Source organism: Trifolium pratense, linkage group LG7, assembly GCF_020283565.1.
Source record: "Trifolium pratense cultivar HEN17-A07 linkage group LG7, ARS_RC_1.1, whole genome shotgun sequence".
Taxonomy (NCBI): Eukaryota; Viridiplantae; Streptophyta; class Magnoliopsida; order Fabales; family Fabaceae; genus Trifolium; species Trifolium pratense.
The window spans coordinates 18,418,965-18,431,384 of record NC_060065.1 but is presented as its reverse complement, the minus strand read 5'-3'; the positions used below and the strand labels follow the sequence as shown (position 1 = coordinate 18,431,384).

At 31.3% G+C, this 12,420-nt stretch overlaps 1 protein-coding gene across 3 annotated transcripts; it reads left to right on the top strand.

Moving 5' to 3' along the window:
* The first annotated feature begins 360 nt into the window (after nucleotides 1–360).
* Nucleotides 361–7,750, top strand: LOC123899735 (hydroxyproline O-arabinosyltransferase RDN2). Of its 3 annotated transcripts, none has more exons than XM_045950943.1 (9): nucleotides 361–527; nucleotides 1,555–2,034; nucleotides 3,277–3,344; nucleotides 3,432–3,633; nucleotides 4,399–4,496; nucleotides 4,600–4,669; nucleotides 5,126–5,197; nucleotides 5,450–5,563; nucleotides 7,395–7,750. In XM_045950943.1, the coding sequence occupies exons 2-9, from the start codon at nucleotides 1,639–1,641 to the stop codon at nucleotides 7,455–7,457; spliced, it is 1,083 nt and encodes a 360-aa protein (XP_045806899.1). In that variant the 5' UTR covers nucleotides 361–527; nucleotides 1,555–1,638; the 3' UTR covers nucleotides 7,458–7,750. The 3 variants fall into 3 exon arrangements, with proteins under 3 accessions (XP_045806899.1, XP_045806901.1, XP_045806900.1); XM_045950945.1 differs by lacking the exon at nucleotides 361–527 and adding an exon at nucleotides 594–703; XM_045950944.1 differs by lacking the exon at nucleotides 361–527 and adding an exon at nucleotides 1,006–1,129.
* The last annotated feature ends 4,670 nt before the right edge of the window (nucleotides 7,751–12,420 follow it).

Sequence of the window (12,420 nt, the reverse complement as noted above, 5' to 3'; positions counted from 1 at the left end):
ATTTTTCTAAATTTTTATATGGATGATCTATATGATCTAAACTTTCAATTCAGCAGTGAATTTTATAAAATTCGTATACGTTATAATGTTATTTGTGACTGGTCCACCATAAACCACTTGATGAAGTGGTCCATATTAGAATTTATCATATAAAAAATATAAGATTATGTCAAAAAATATAATAAATAACATTATTTATAATATAAGTCAAAAAAAAACATTATTTATAATATAAGTCAAAAAAACATTATTTATAATATTTTGGTCAAAAAAATACAGAAACATAATAATACAGTAAGTCAAAAAAAACATATAATAATAATAATACTGGTAATAATAAATAAAAACTTTTACAAGTAATTTCTTTGAATTTGACAGATCTACTAACCTTGAAGTTTTTGAAGAAATATAACCAAGTTAAAATCTCGCCGCCGTGTTGCCTCCGTCATCGTCGTCGGAGAAACAACCACATTACAACTCTCTCACACACACACTCTCTCTCTCTCTCCGATCCATCACAACCAAAGGTTTCACTCTCTCTCTCTCTCTCTCTCTCTACCTAACTATTTCTTTGACTTTGCATCCTTATTTCCATTCTAACTTGTCTTTTCCTTCATACCAATTTTCTACTACTTCTTCAAATCATTCTCTCACTTCCTTCATTTTTCCGTTGACCCTCACCTTCCACTGTTGTTTTCTTACTGTAATTTCATCCATTTCTCTTCAATTCATCATGCATTCTTTACTCTTATTCTTCTTGTTGTTCAATTTTTTGTATATCAAATGAAGAAAATGTTATTCACGATTTGTTACAAAACAGAGAATATTGTTTTTTTTTGTTTGTTAATTTCTATGTAGAATAATGATGTTAATAAAATGTTTTTTTTTTTTTTGTTGCAGTGTTTACCATGTTGTGAATTTTTATCCTGACATGTACTTTCTTCATTTTTACGATTTCATTAAGATTCTATTCTTAAAGTTTGGTTTTTTTTTCCTATCTACTTCACTAGTAATGTGTGTTATGTCTCACCTTCATTCTTATGCACTCTTCTTCCTCTTATTGGTTTTACAAGTTATACATTAATTTTATTGTTTATTTTTTCTGCTAAGAATTATGAACATTTTATAGGTATTTAATTTGATGAAATAGTTGATTAGGATCATAATACAGAATAATTGTTAATGTTATTGCATCTTGGTATAATTCAACTGCTGTATTCATTTCAAAATCTTTGGCTGAGTTTTACTGGTCATTTAAATTTGATTCTATTTTCTTAGGATTTAACTCATACGAACTGATAATGTAAAGATTTTTTGCACTGTCAGTCAATCACAATCGTTAGATCACTAAAAATGTTTGATTTTAATCATATCTACTTCATACAACAAGAGGTGATTTGTGATTGGTTGACGACGGTCTCAAAATTAATCTCTTTTTCTTACTGTGCACTCTTATTTGTTCTTTAACATCTTTTAGTTTGGTTATTGATTGCACCGACCGAAGGGTACTTTCATTAGTTCTTCTGTTGAAGTGCGAAATTTGTTTATTCACAGATCTGAGAGTGTTTGTTTGTTCTATCAAGAGCCGAGGAGGGTTCAGCCACATGATATTTTGATATCTCTTGTGATAGGAAGACCATGGGACGAGCTTCACCGTTACTTGTAATATGTTTGGTTCTTGGTTCTTCCTTTGCTACATATAACTTGGTGACAATGATAATCCACTACGGATTGTCAGACAGTGTAGATATCGAGGATGGTGGATTGTTTTTTGACCCTATTGTCGAGATGCCTGAACATGTGAAGAACCGAAAAACATCTAAAGCACCGTTTCATGTTGCGTTAACGGCAACTGATGCTATCTACAACAAATGGCAATGTCGTATCATGTATTACTGGTATAAGAAACAAAGGAGTTTACCTGGGTCGGAGATGGGAGGATTCACTAGAATTTTGCATTCTGGAAAGGCTGACAACTTGATGGATGAAATTCCTACCGTTGTTGTTGATCCTCTTCCAGAAGGTCTAGACCGGGTGAGGCTGGTTGCTATGACTTTCAGTTATACTTTGATATGGTTTATTGTTATTTCTATATTGTTTTCCAGTTTGTTGAATTAATAGTATTGTAGTTGCTGTTAAAAACCTGTTTGGATTGACTTATTTGAGTTTATCTACTGACATACACACTTGTGAAACTGTTTGGGAGAGTTTATGAAAATAGCTTATGACATGTCCATAAACTATTATAAGCTCTCTATAAGCTCTCCATCATAGCTTATGAAAACAACTTATAGCTTACATAAAAATAGTTCGACGTTGACTTTATCTTTTGTTATAGATACAGTTTATACCTAAGCATTTAAATTAAGTAGTTTATCCAAACAGGGTCATAATCTAGCATAGTTCCATGCCTGTTAATGTCCATTTTGACATGTGAAAATATAAGGGACGGGGTTTTGGACTAGCATACTTTGGTGAAAGAAGTAAAATCCGAGAAAATAATTTGTGCTGAAATAATTCAAGGGATGATATCAGATTCACGAAAGGGAGGATCATTGAGAATAACTATTCTATGCTTTCAGTTTGGAATTGGTTGGCATGCTTAAACTTTTAAAGACAGTGAAGAAATGTTAAATTTATAGATCTTTTCCTTGTTGAAGATGGAAATGGAATTATTGCAGAGTTTAACATTTGCTGGGATAAATATTTTGTGCATCAATATGAAATTCCAAGTTCCAACCATTTAAAATATGTATTTGTTTATGAAGTTAATGTGATAAGGCTTCAAGTCCACTAAGGTCCATTATCGGGAAATTCTATTGTGAGAAACTTAAGACTTAGTTTTAAGGATTTTCATGTTAGGATTTTACTTTAATGACTGATGTGTTCTAGTTTCAATGACTGCAATGTTGCAGCTTATGGCACAGTTATGTGTTTTTCTTTTTATTTGCATTTTTTTAGTGTTCAGCGACAATTTTATGAACCATGGAGTGGAGTTTCTGAAACTCCGAGACAGCAAGAGATTGCTATAATTTCAGTAATTTGGGGTGATTTAATCTATATTTCCTTCTACTTAAATCAGCATTCTATCATAGTGCAAATAAATGTTTTTGATTGCCTTGTACTTCGTACTTTCCTTTCAACTTTTTCTTATTGATGTTTTGATAGATAGTCAATCATTATAATCTTACTGTTCTATTATTGATTTATTTATTTTTGTTTTTTCATCAGTAAATACAATTTAAATTTTCTGACATATTTGCTTGAACTTTTCAGGGATACGTCGTTCTGAATAGACCATGGGCCTTTGTTCAGTGGCTGGAAAAGACTAAAATAGAGGAAGAGTTAGATCTCTATCCTAAGTGACCTACCTTCTATTTGTTTGACTGACAATAATATAAGTTGATTTAGTTTTGCTGCTTTTGATGCAGATATATTTTAATGGCAGAACCTGACCACATATTTGTACGCCCTCTTCCCAATCTGGCATTTGGGGAACATCCAGCTGCTTTTCCATTTTTTTACATTAAGCCTGAGCAGAACGAAAAAATCGTAAGGAAGTATTATCCTGAGGAAAATGGACCGGTTACAAATATTGATCCGATTGGCAACTCTCCTGTAATTATCCGAAAGGTAGAATCTCTTTCAGAAACTTCTATTTAATTGAATTGGATTAATACCTGTTCTGGATGGTTGAAACTTCAATAGACATCACCTGTCCTTAATATTGTTCTGGTTTACTAATCTTATCGGTTACTTGTGCACTCGTTATCTATGTAGCACCGACAGATTGATGTGTGTCTAGTTTTTTAAAAGATTTTTTATGCTTCTGGACAGTGGGAATTTTGTGTTTTTTTAACTCAGTGCATATTGCAGTGTCAAAAAGAATATAACACAGTGCATAGTGGAAGCCATGAGACTAATGATCCTATTAATCTAGGAAGCGATGGCCAATCTTTTTTTAATCAAAAGGGCCAATGCTTTTCTATGTTTTTAGTGCCATATTTTCTTAATCCTATTTAAAAGAACGCAATGGTATTAAAGCAATTCCATTTTATTTATTTTAGATTTTATATTAAGTTTTATGTAACAAAAGAAAAACAGCCCCCACCACCAATTTGCGGCTTGATTCGCCCCTGCCGACACATGTGATTACACTCAATTACTTCCATTTTCTCAAATTATTATAGGTGTTGACGTGTCTGTATTAGTGACGTGTCTGCTATTTGTATCTGCGTCAGGGGTTCATAGCTCGTTACATTGAAAGATCTTAATGCCAATACATTCAATATATATCACCGTGCTATCTTGAATCTTGTGAATATGCTGGTTCGATAGGACCAGGCGAGTAAATGCTTTTTGCTCACCTAGTGAGGGCTGCATTTTTTTTCCTTTCAGGATTTGATTTCAAAAATTGCTCCCACATGGATGAATGTTTCTTTGAAGATGAAAGAGGACCCAGAGACCGATAAAGCTTTTGGATGGGTGCTAGAAATGTATGTCTTGCCAATTAACAGACAAATACTGCATATTCTTTTTGTTCTAGAAATTTTATTGATATTTTGATGCTGATGTTGTGTTCTATATTCTGGAACCAAGGTATGGTTATGCTATTGCGTCTGCCCTGCATGGTGTGAAACATATTCTGCGGAAAGACTTCATGCTACAGGTTTGAAACAATATCGTAGATATAGCTCTTGATGTTTTATTTAGTTTATGTTGTTATCATGCTCAAATGGTTACCAAATATTATGCATACCTGATAGCGCACAGACTAAAGAGAAGGGTAAACCCGTCATTTGGAGGGTTTATCAAAGGAGAAACAAAAATAAAATAAATAAGTAATATAATATTAGTGTGTTAGTTTGAATTTTAAACAGTTAGTTATTGGTTGTGGTTGTGGATTGTATTTAAGTTTGCTGTTTGTTATTTTTTATTATTATGTTGGAAGTTATTAGGAAGTTATTTGGCCAGAAGAAGTTATCTTCTGAGAGAGCAAACTGCTCTGATACATTGTTGATTGTATTTTCCTTTGTAAATTAATGAAAATCGCAACTTGCAAAGGCTCTCTATAATTCTGGTTGTTATCAATACCCAACTCTGATTTTACTTTTATTGTATGCAGCCACCGTGGGATGTTGAAACCTACAATAAGTTCATTATTCACTATACTTATGGGTGTGACTACAATCTAAAGGTACATTATTTCTTTATTTCTCCTAATACTTGAATTGCAAAATTATGGTCTTTGAATAATAGCAACAAAGACAAGAATCAAACCATTTTCCATCAGATGATGTCAACAAAATTATATGGTCTTTGAATATTCCTTGTAAATATGCTTTCTCAATGAGCACAACTCTGAACTTTGCTTTAGCAGATATAAACTCTTATTGAATTACGTGTTTCTTTATGGTACTACTCTTAATATTTATTTCATTATACTCAGGGTGAATTGACTTATGGTAAAATTGGTGAGTGGAGATTTGACAAAAGGTCGCATCTACGAGGACCTCCGCCAAAAAACTTGCCCTTACCTCCTCCAGGTGTTCCTGAAAGTGTGGTATGTCTACAGCTTGCTAGTTTATTTACGAAATTCATCTTATTTTGATAATATTTAAAAAGAAATGCTTTCCTTGATACACATGGGATGATTAAAAAAAAAAACTATATTGTCATATATTCTTATTTTCATTTTCCCTACATGGAAGGTGAGAAGAAAGTGGTTTTTTTTTTCCTGAAGTATATGTATATGTTAATGTTAATTATCTAAATGTGAATCACTAAAGAATCAATTCAAAAACAAACAAAAAAAAATTACCAAAGAAGGAATCTTCTAAATGTGATACTATAAAACGTGATTTCTTACCAGATCTATATCATTGATAAATGTTATGAAACAATCTTTTGATTCTTTTGTAGCTAGAACTTCTCAAATGCCGATACATTTGCTTGTTTTCCTCTTCTATTGTGGTACTGGTGTGCAAATTTCTTTGGTCATTGTTCCACTACTCTCTGTCTCCTTAGTAGGAAAATATAACGTTAAATAGAGAAATATTATTGTTCATCATGGTGTGACTTATTCCCCTATATGTTGTAGGGTTGTTTTCCAATAGCTCTATTGTCTGACTAGAAAAATTCCCGAGGGAATTAAGGCAACTGCCTAATAAGTAGCGATATCGTTCTTATGGAGTGGTATCCTTGGTTTAAACATCGATATAATGATGTGTTAATCTTTTGATTTGTTAATGACCATTGTCAAGTAAGATATCCCTAGCGGGGTTGCCTTCAGCCTCTAAAGATATTTTCAGTTCATCTGCTTTCAGTATAACATTGCCTTTCTATATCATCTCAACCACAATTTTAGATTAAGGGTCAGTTTTATTCATTAAAAGAGGTACAGAACAGGTATCAAAGCATTAGAAAGGAAGTTGGAGTGATATCTATTGTGAAAGAGATGGAGTATCGTCATAGTTGATTTGAGCATGTGTGGAGAGCACTCATTGCAGTGTCCGAAATGAAACGGACTTAGATCCCCCTTATAGTACTAATGTTTAAGTCGTATAAACCTTTTATTCAAAAAAAGTAATATAAACCTTACTTTCATACATTGTTGCTTTGATTCTGATATCATATTGACAAATACATACATTGAATAACAATAAATAAGCACTAACCTAGGGAGTTGTATAATACTAGGAATACTAACAAATAATCTAGAAAATCTACATATTCTCTTGATTTTAACACTTTCTTAGTGGTGGTTACTTGGTAAATACTTTAACCATCATAGTCTTGAACTGTTTTTGAGGAGGGACATCTTTCTCCTATTAATGTGTATCATTTTCACTCCTTTCTCCTCAGTGTTACTCTGTTTCATCTTGTGTCTTGTGTATTATTTTTTCGCTAAGCTGGATACCTTGTGTCATTATGGTATTTTCCCCTAAGCTTTACACCTTATGCATGCAGTCGAGGTATTCCAGCAGAATTATGTGTTAGTTTTATATAGTATTTATTGGATTTGTCTTCTCTATAGTGAGAGCTCATTTAGAGGGTAAAGTAAAACATCTCAACCATTAATGAGAAATCAAATTGTTGATTTTTTTTTGGGTAAAAAACTGTTCATATCTTAACTCATCCACTATTTGTTGTGTTTATATTATATTTCATCAATGGTTGAGATTTTTCAGTTTACCTTTCAAAGTAATTCATTGACTTGAGAGAAGCTAGATGGTAATATATATATTTAGCTCCTCACTGCTTAACTGATAATTGCTGTCTAGTTCTTTGATCTTATAGTCTTATATTATAGTATAATATCTTTATCCAACTGCAAAAACATGATATAAAGCATTATTAAGTAACCTTCTATTTGCTTGTTATAATGTTTTCAGGTGACTCTTGTAAAGATGGTGAATGAGGCTACTGCTAACATCCCCAATTGGGACAAATTGTAAATATTTTTTTTTATTCATTATGATATTCAAAGTGCATGTTTTAATAGTGTTACAAAAAAACATGTAGACATCGAGCCAATAATTTTATTTTTTTTCTCCCTGTGTTTAGTCATAGAATCACAGATCAATTTGCAGCACAATACCTCACTATACACCTTTAATGTGACAATTTAAATGAAGGATTATATTATTTTTTTTCGGGGTGATATTCCTGAATCATATTTGGCTCGTACCACATTGCCGAATAGTATCTTCAAAGGGGACACATTTTTGCATCCCTGTTTTCGCTACTACACTTCGGTTTATATTTTGTTTTTCAGTTTTGTCCTTGCTCGGATCGAGTATACATCTGAACGCAATTTATAAAAAGTATACATACGGCGTCAGTTGTTGGAAATATACTTCATGGATTGAAGTAATACTGAAAAATGAGTATGTAGAGTATGTAGTTGGTGGCTTTGGGGTGATTTATATCATGGTTTGATCGTTAGATGCAGTTAATGGTTCTGGTTTTTCGGAGATCTTTAGATCAATTGTCATGTTGCGATGTGTTCGTACAAACTGTAAAATGTACCATCATACATCATGTTATGATGTCTAACAACATGTCGCGACCAAAATGAAAAACTATAAGTTCATTTGCTTGAGTCTCTTATTTTATCGTCTCCTCAAGAAGTTACCCAATCTATCATACCCTTGTGCGTTCGCATTTAGCTTGCTCGAAATAAATTTTGATTCAAAGGAAAATCCTCAGGAGTATTCAAGATAGTTCACAAGACTTAGAAAGTAATTGATTAGCACAAACTATTGTTGAATACTCCTGCAATGGTTGCATCTGATCACCTTCGCCTAGCGCTCACACTAACTCATTTACCCCTTAACGAGATTGTAATAAGATTAATGTCGATGTTGCAGGACGAGTTAATAATTATAAGGGAATTGGTACTCTAGTTATAAATGATGATTAAGTGGTTGTTGCAATTGCTACTCGGAAAATTGATGCTTTACCCGATTCTGATGTGACTGAGGCTATATATAGGTTTTCGTTTGGCTCTCTAATTTGCTTTTGATTTAGGTTTTAGTCTTGTTTAGGCGGAAGGAGATTCTGTTTATGGTTCATGGAAGGATATTCTCTTAATGTGATTCGAGCGATGTTTACTAATTTTGTTGAAAATTCTTATTTGGGTTAATATCTTCTTTGCTTCCTGTAAAATTGAACGAATAGTTCCTAAGATTAGATTCTATTAAAATAAAAATCTCAAAATATTTCAAAAATGTCGTTGTTGTATTATTTCCTTTGTAGCAGCTGATATGATTGCTTAATTAAATTTCATTATTCTGTCAAAATAAAAATCTAAAAAAATTAATAAAATAAAATAGTTAATTTAGAGGTAAAGTTTCTCTTTGTTGGCACTTGTAAGTACCTGTATACCATGTTTACCGTTGAACTTGAAATTCAATCTTTTTGAGTTGTGATAATTTTACGTACAAAATTGACAATAATTTATACGGTTAATATAGTTTAAATATCTTATATTCTATAGTAGGTAGATGGTTAATGAATATATAAGGTGTCAATTTATTAAGGGTCCTTTGGATTAACTTATAAATAAATTTTTATGTATTACATTATTATAAGTTTATTAAGATATTATACGAAAAATCTCCACTTATTCACCTTTAAAATTGATTTTCTAACCACTAGACTACTTGACAAAAAAAAATAAAAAAATTACCAAAAATCAATTTATGAAGATAAAATTTTTATTAGCGAAAAGTTATGAAACAACATAAAATTTTATTTATTTGCATGAACTATTTTTCGTAAGTTTAAAATATGTCAAACTAAACTCACCCTAATTATTCATCGAATGCACTTAATTGTGTTGAGCATGTGCTTGATGACTTGTAACTCATTTTTATTTATTTATTAATCATATGTTTATGTTTTGTGTTAATCATATTTATTTTTAAAGTAGTTTAAGGCTCGTTTGATGCTCAAACCGAGAAATATATGATAGTGACATGATATGATATAAAATAATATCAGACACTAATTTAAACAATAGCCGGTGTTGTTGTGGTTTGTGATGTAATGTGACTTCTTTTTAAACCTTTATATTTTGCCTATTTTGTGCTAATGTAGAGTGTTTTATTATTTAATTAATACTGTATGATTTATTTGAAAAGCATGACGTTATCGTATACGGACGGTCGTACTGTAGCATGTGACTGTCGGCAGAAGCAAAATGTTAGAGGTTTGATGCAACGAGGTCCCGTGACGCTCAAAGAAAATACAATAAAATCCTAAGTATGTCGACCAAAGGATTGCGGTGGCTAACAAATTCAACGGAAAAGACACAAGAGTGTTTAGAAAGAGTGTATGTGCAATTCTAATTGTGTTGCCACACAAACTTGTCTTCTTGCTCTTTGATTGCATTGCAACACTCACGAGCATTTCCATTTTTGTTTAAACACTCCATGCATGCATGTGTAGTATCACTTTTTTCTCTTTACTATCAAATTTTACGCAAATTACATGTCTCTTATTAAGTACAGTACTAGTAGTTAAAAATACCAATATAACACTTATAAACTATGAAATTTTCTAGGGAATATTTCTACTTTTCAATTCTTAACATGTAACTCTAAGGACATACGTCAGGAAGACCATATTAAATTGAAAGTTGCAATCAATTTTTAAATAATATTTTTATTTTTGGATTCTTAACATATGCTCTCATATGTGTCCTTAGAGCACATGTTAGCTTTTCCCATATCTTATTTGAATATGCACCGGTAGATGTAGACCGTTGAGATAGATAATTTTGATAGGTTCATAACTAATGTTTATTCATTTATTTATTTATTTATGGAAGGATTATTACATGTTAACGCCGTACTGATACACATCTAAATACGATGTGTATCGAAGTGTTTATTTTATTTTTTGGTCTAGTTGTTTATTGACTAGAATTTCCACTATAGGTGAATAAGGAGAATGTTCCGAATTCGAACCACAATTTCTATATAATATAATGTGATATCCCTATCAACTCAGTTATGTTCACGAAAACGGTGTTCACATTTTTTACACTAGAGACTACGGAATAACTTTCTTTTTATGTCTTCTAGTATTTCCTTTCTTTAATCAAAACTAACAACAAAACCTCTCACAAAAATCTAAGTTAGTTTTTTTGAAAACGACAAGAACCCTATGATAGTAACAACCAAAAGTCTACACAATCAACTCTGAAAATAAAACAAAATAGGGAATGCAAAACACCAAATTTGAAAAACCAGAAGCATCAAACTACAAACCGAATTGCAGCCGTAGGAAATGTACTAGTAGTTTTTTGCATCATATTATCATTTTATTTTATTGTATTGTTTTAATCGTTGTTCAATTATTTCATGCTGATGATTACTAGTATATGTACTAATTCAAACTTGCTTAAAAAAAAAAAGGTTACGGTGGTGGTATTTTCTTCAAAGATATTATTATTACTTTTTGCCACAATTAAAGTGGAGCAATTTTTGTGTGGACAAAAGATGATTTTGACACATTCAAAAAAATGTACATCATATAGTTATTTAATTTTTTTAAAAAAAATTATTTCATTATTTTTTGTCTATATAAAAATTATTGATCAAGTGTTCAATTTAGTGAATTGAAACTACATTTTGAACAAAACATTATTCAAATCTATTAAGTGATTAATACTTTATTGTCAATTTTAAGGGTTAATTTGTGAAGAGTTGAACCTTATTACTCATTATAAAAAATTTCATGGTTTTAAATGGGCTCCCCAAGTGGTATAAGATTGGTTTTTTCATATTAGTGGATTTTTAAGTTGGATATTAAGTTTAAAAAAAAAAATCAAAATTTTCAAAATAATTGTAGTTTACAACTACTACTAGTAACTGAGTATTTTCAAAAGAAGAAACTGAGATTTTCTGAATAAAAGAAACAAGGATGCCCATGTTATGTCACTAGCTTAGCTAGTAAAATCAGTCACAAATCACAACAGTAAAATATTCACATGTAGACTGCCCATATAGATTCTTATCATACTGAAAATGAAGTAGTATATATATGACTAATATATAGTCCTCCTTTCGTCTTAAAATATAAGAAAAATTTGGTCAAACAAAATTGATGTATTTAGTTTAAATTTTTAATTAAATACATTAATTTTCTTTGACTAATTTTCTCTTATATTTTGAGAACGGAGTGAGTAATCAATAAGCGACAGTTTCATTAGAATTTATTATTGAGTTGACGTTAATCATGTTAATATTTTAACTGCAAAAATATTGTCATTAAGAGTCAAGTAAGAGTCATAATTTTTTAAGAGTCATAATTTTTTAAATTTAATAAATATTGCATTGTGATGATTAACTTAAAATTTGGAAGAATTCAAGTAGGAGTATGTTGAACCGGTGCATGTTGCAGTTGAACCGGTGCAAAGCATATGCCTAAGTATCTTAAACCGGTGCATGACGAGAAGTACTGGAACCCGAGGGCATCTTTGAACCAGTGCATGTCCAGAATGCACATATGCATGGTGCGAAGGTCGGAACCCGAGAGAGTTTTGAACCGGTGCATAACCATATGATGCACCGGTGCATGCAAGGAAGATTTGAAGAAAATCTTCATTGATTATGTTTCAAATTATAGCATATCTATCCCTACTTTTAACTTTTAAGACTTCTATTTTTTTATAGAGACTATTTAATTTTATGCATAGAAAAATAAGGATTTGAGACCAACATACAAATTAGGGTTTATAGAAAATTCTCTGGCAACAAACACACTCTATGATTGGGATTGAATCACCATTTGATTCACCTAGAAGAATCACTATATTGAATTGAGTTCGGGAAAAAAATAGAGCTAGATTTGAAGACTGATTCTTGTAGAATTCTTTTGTAACGTCACTCTCTTTAATTAGTAAAATGA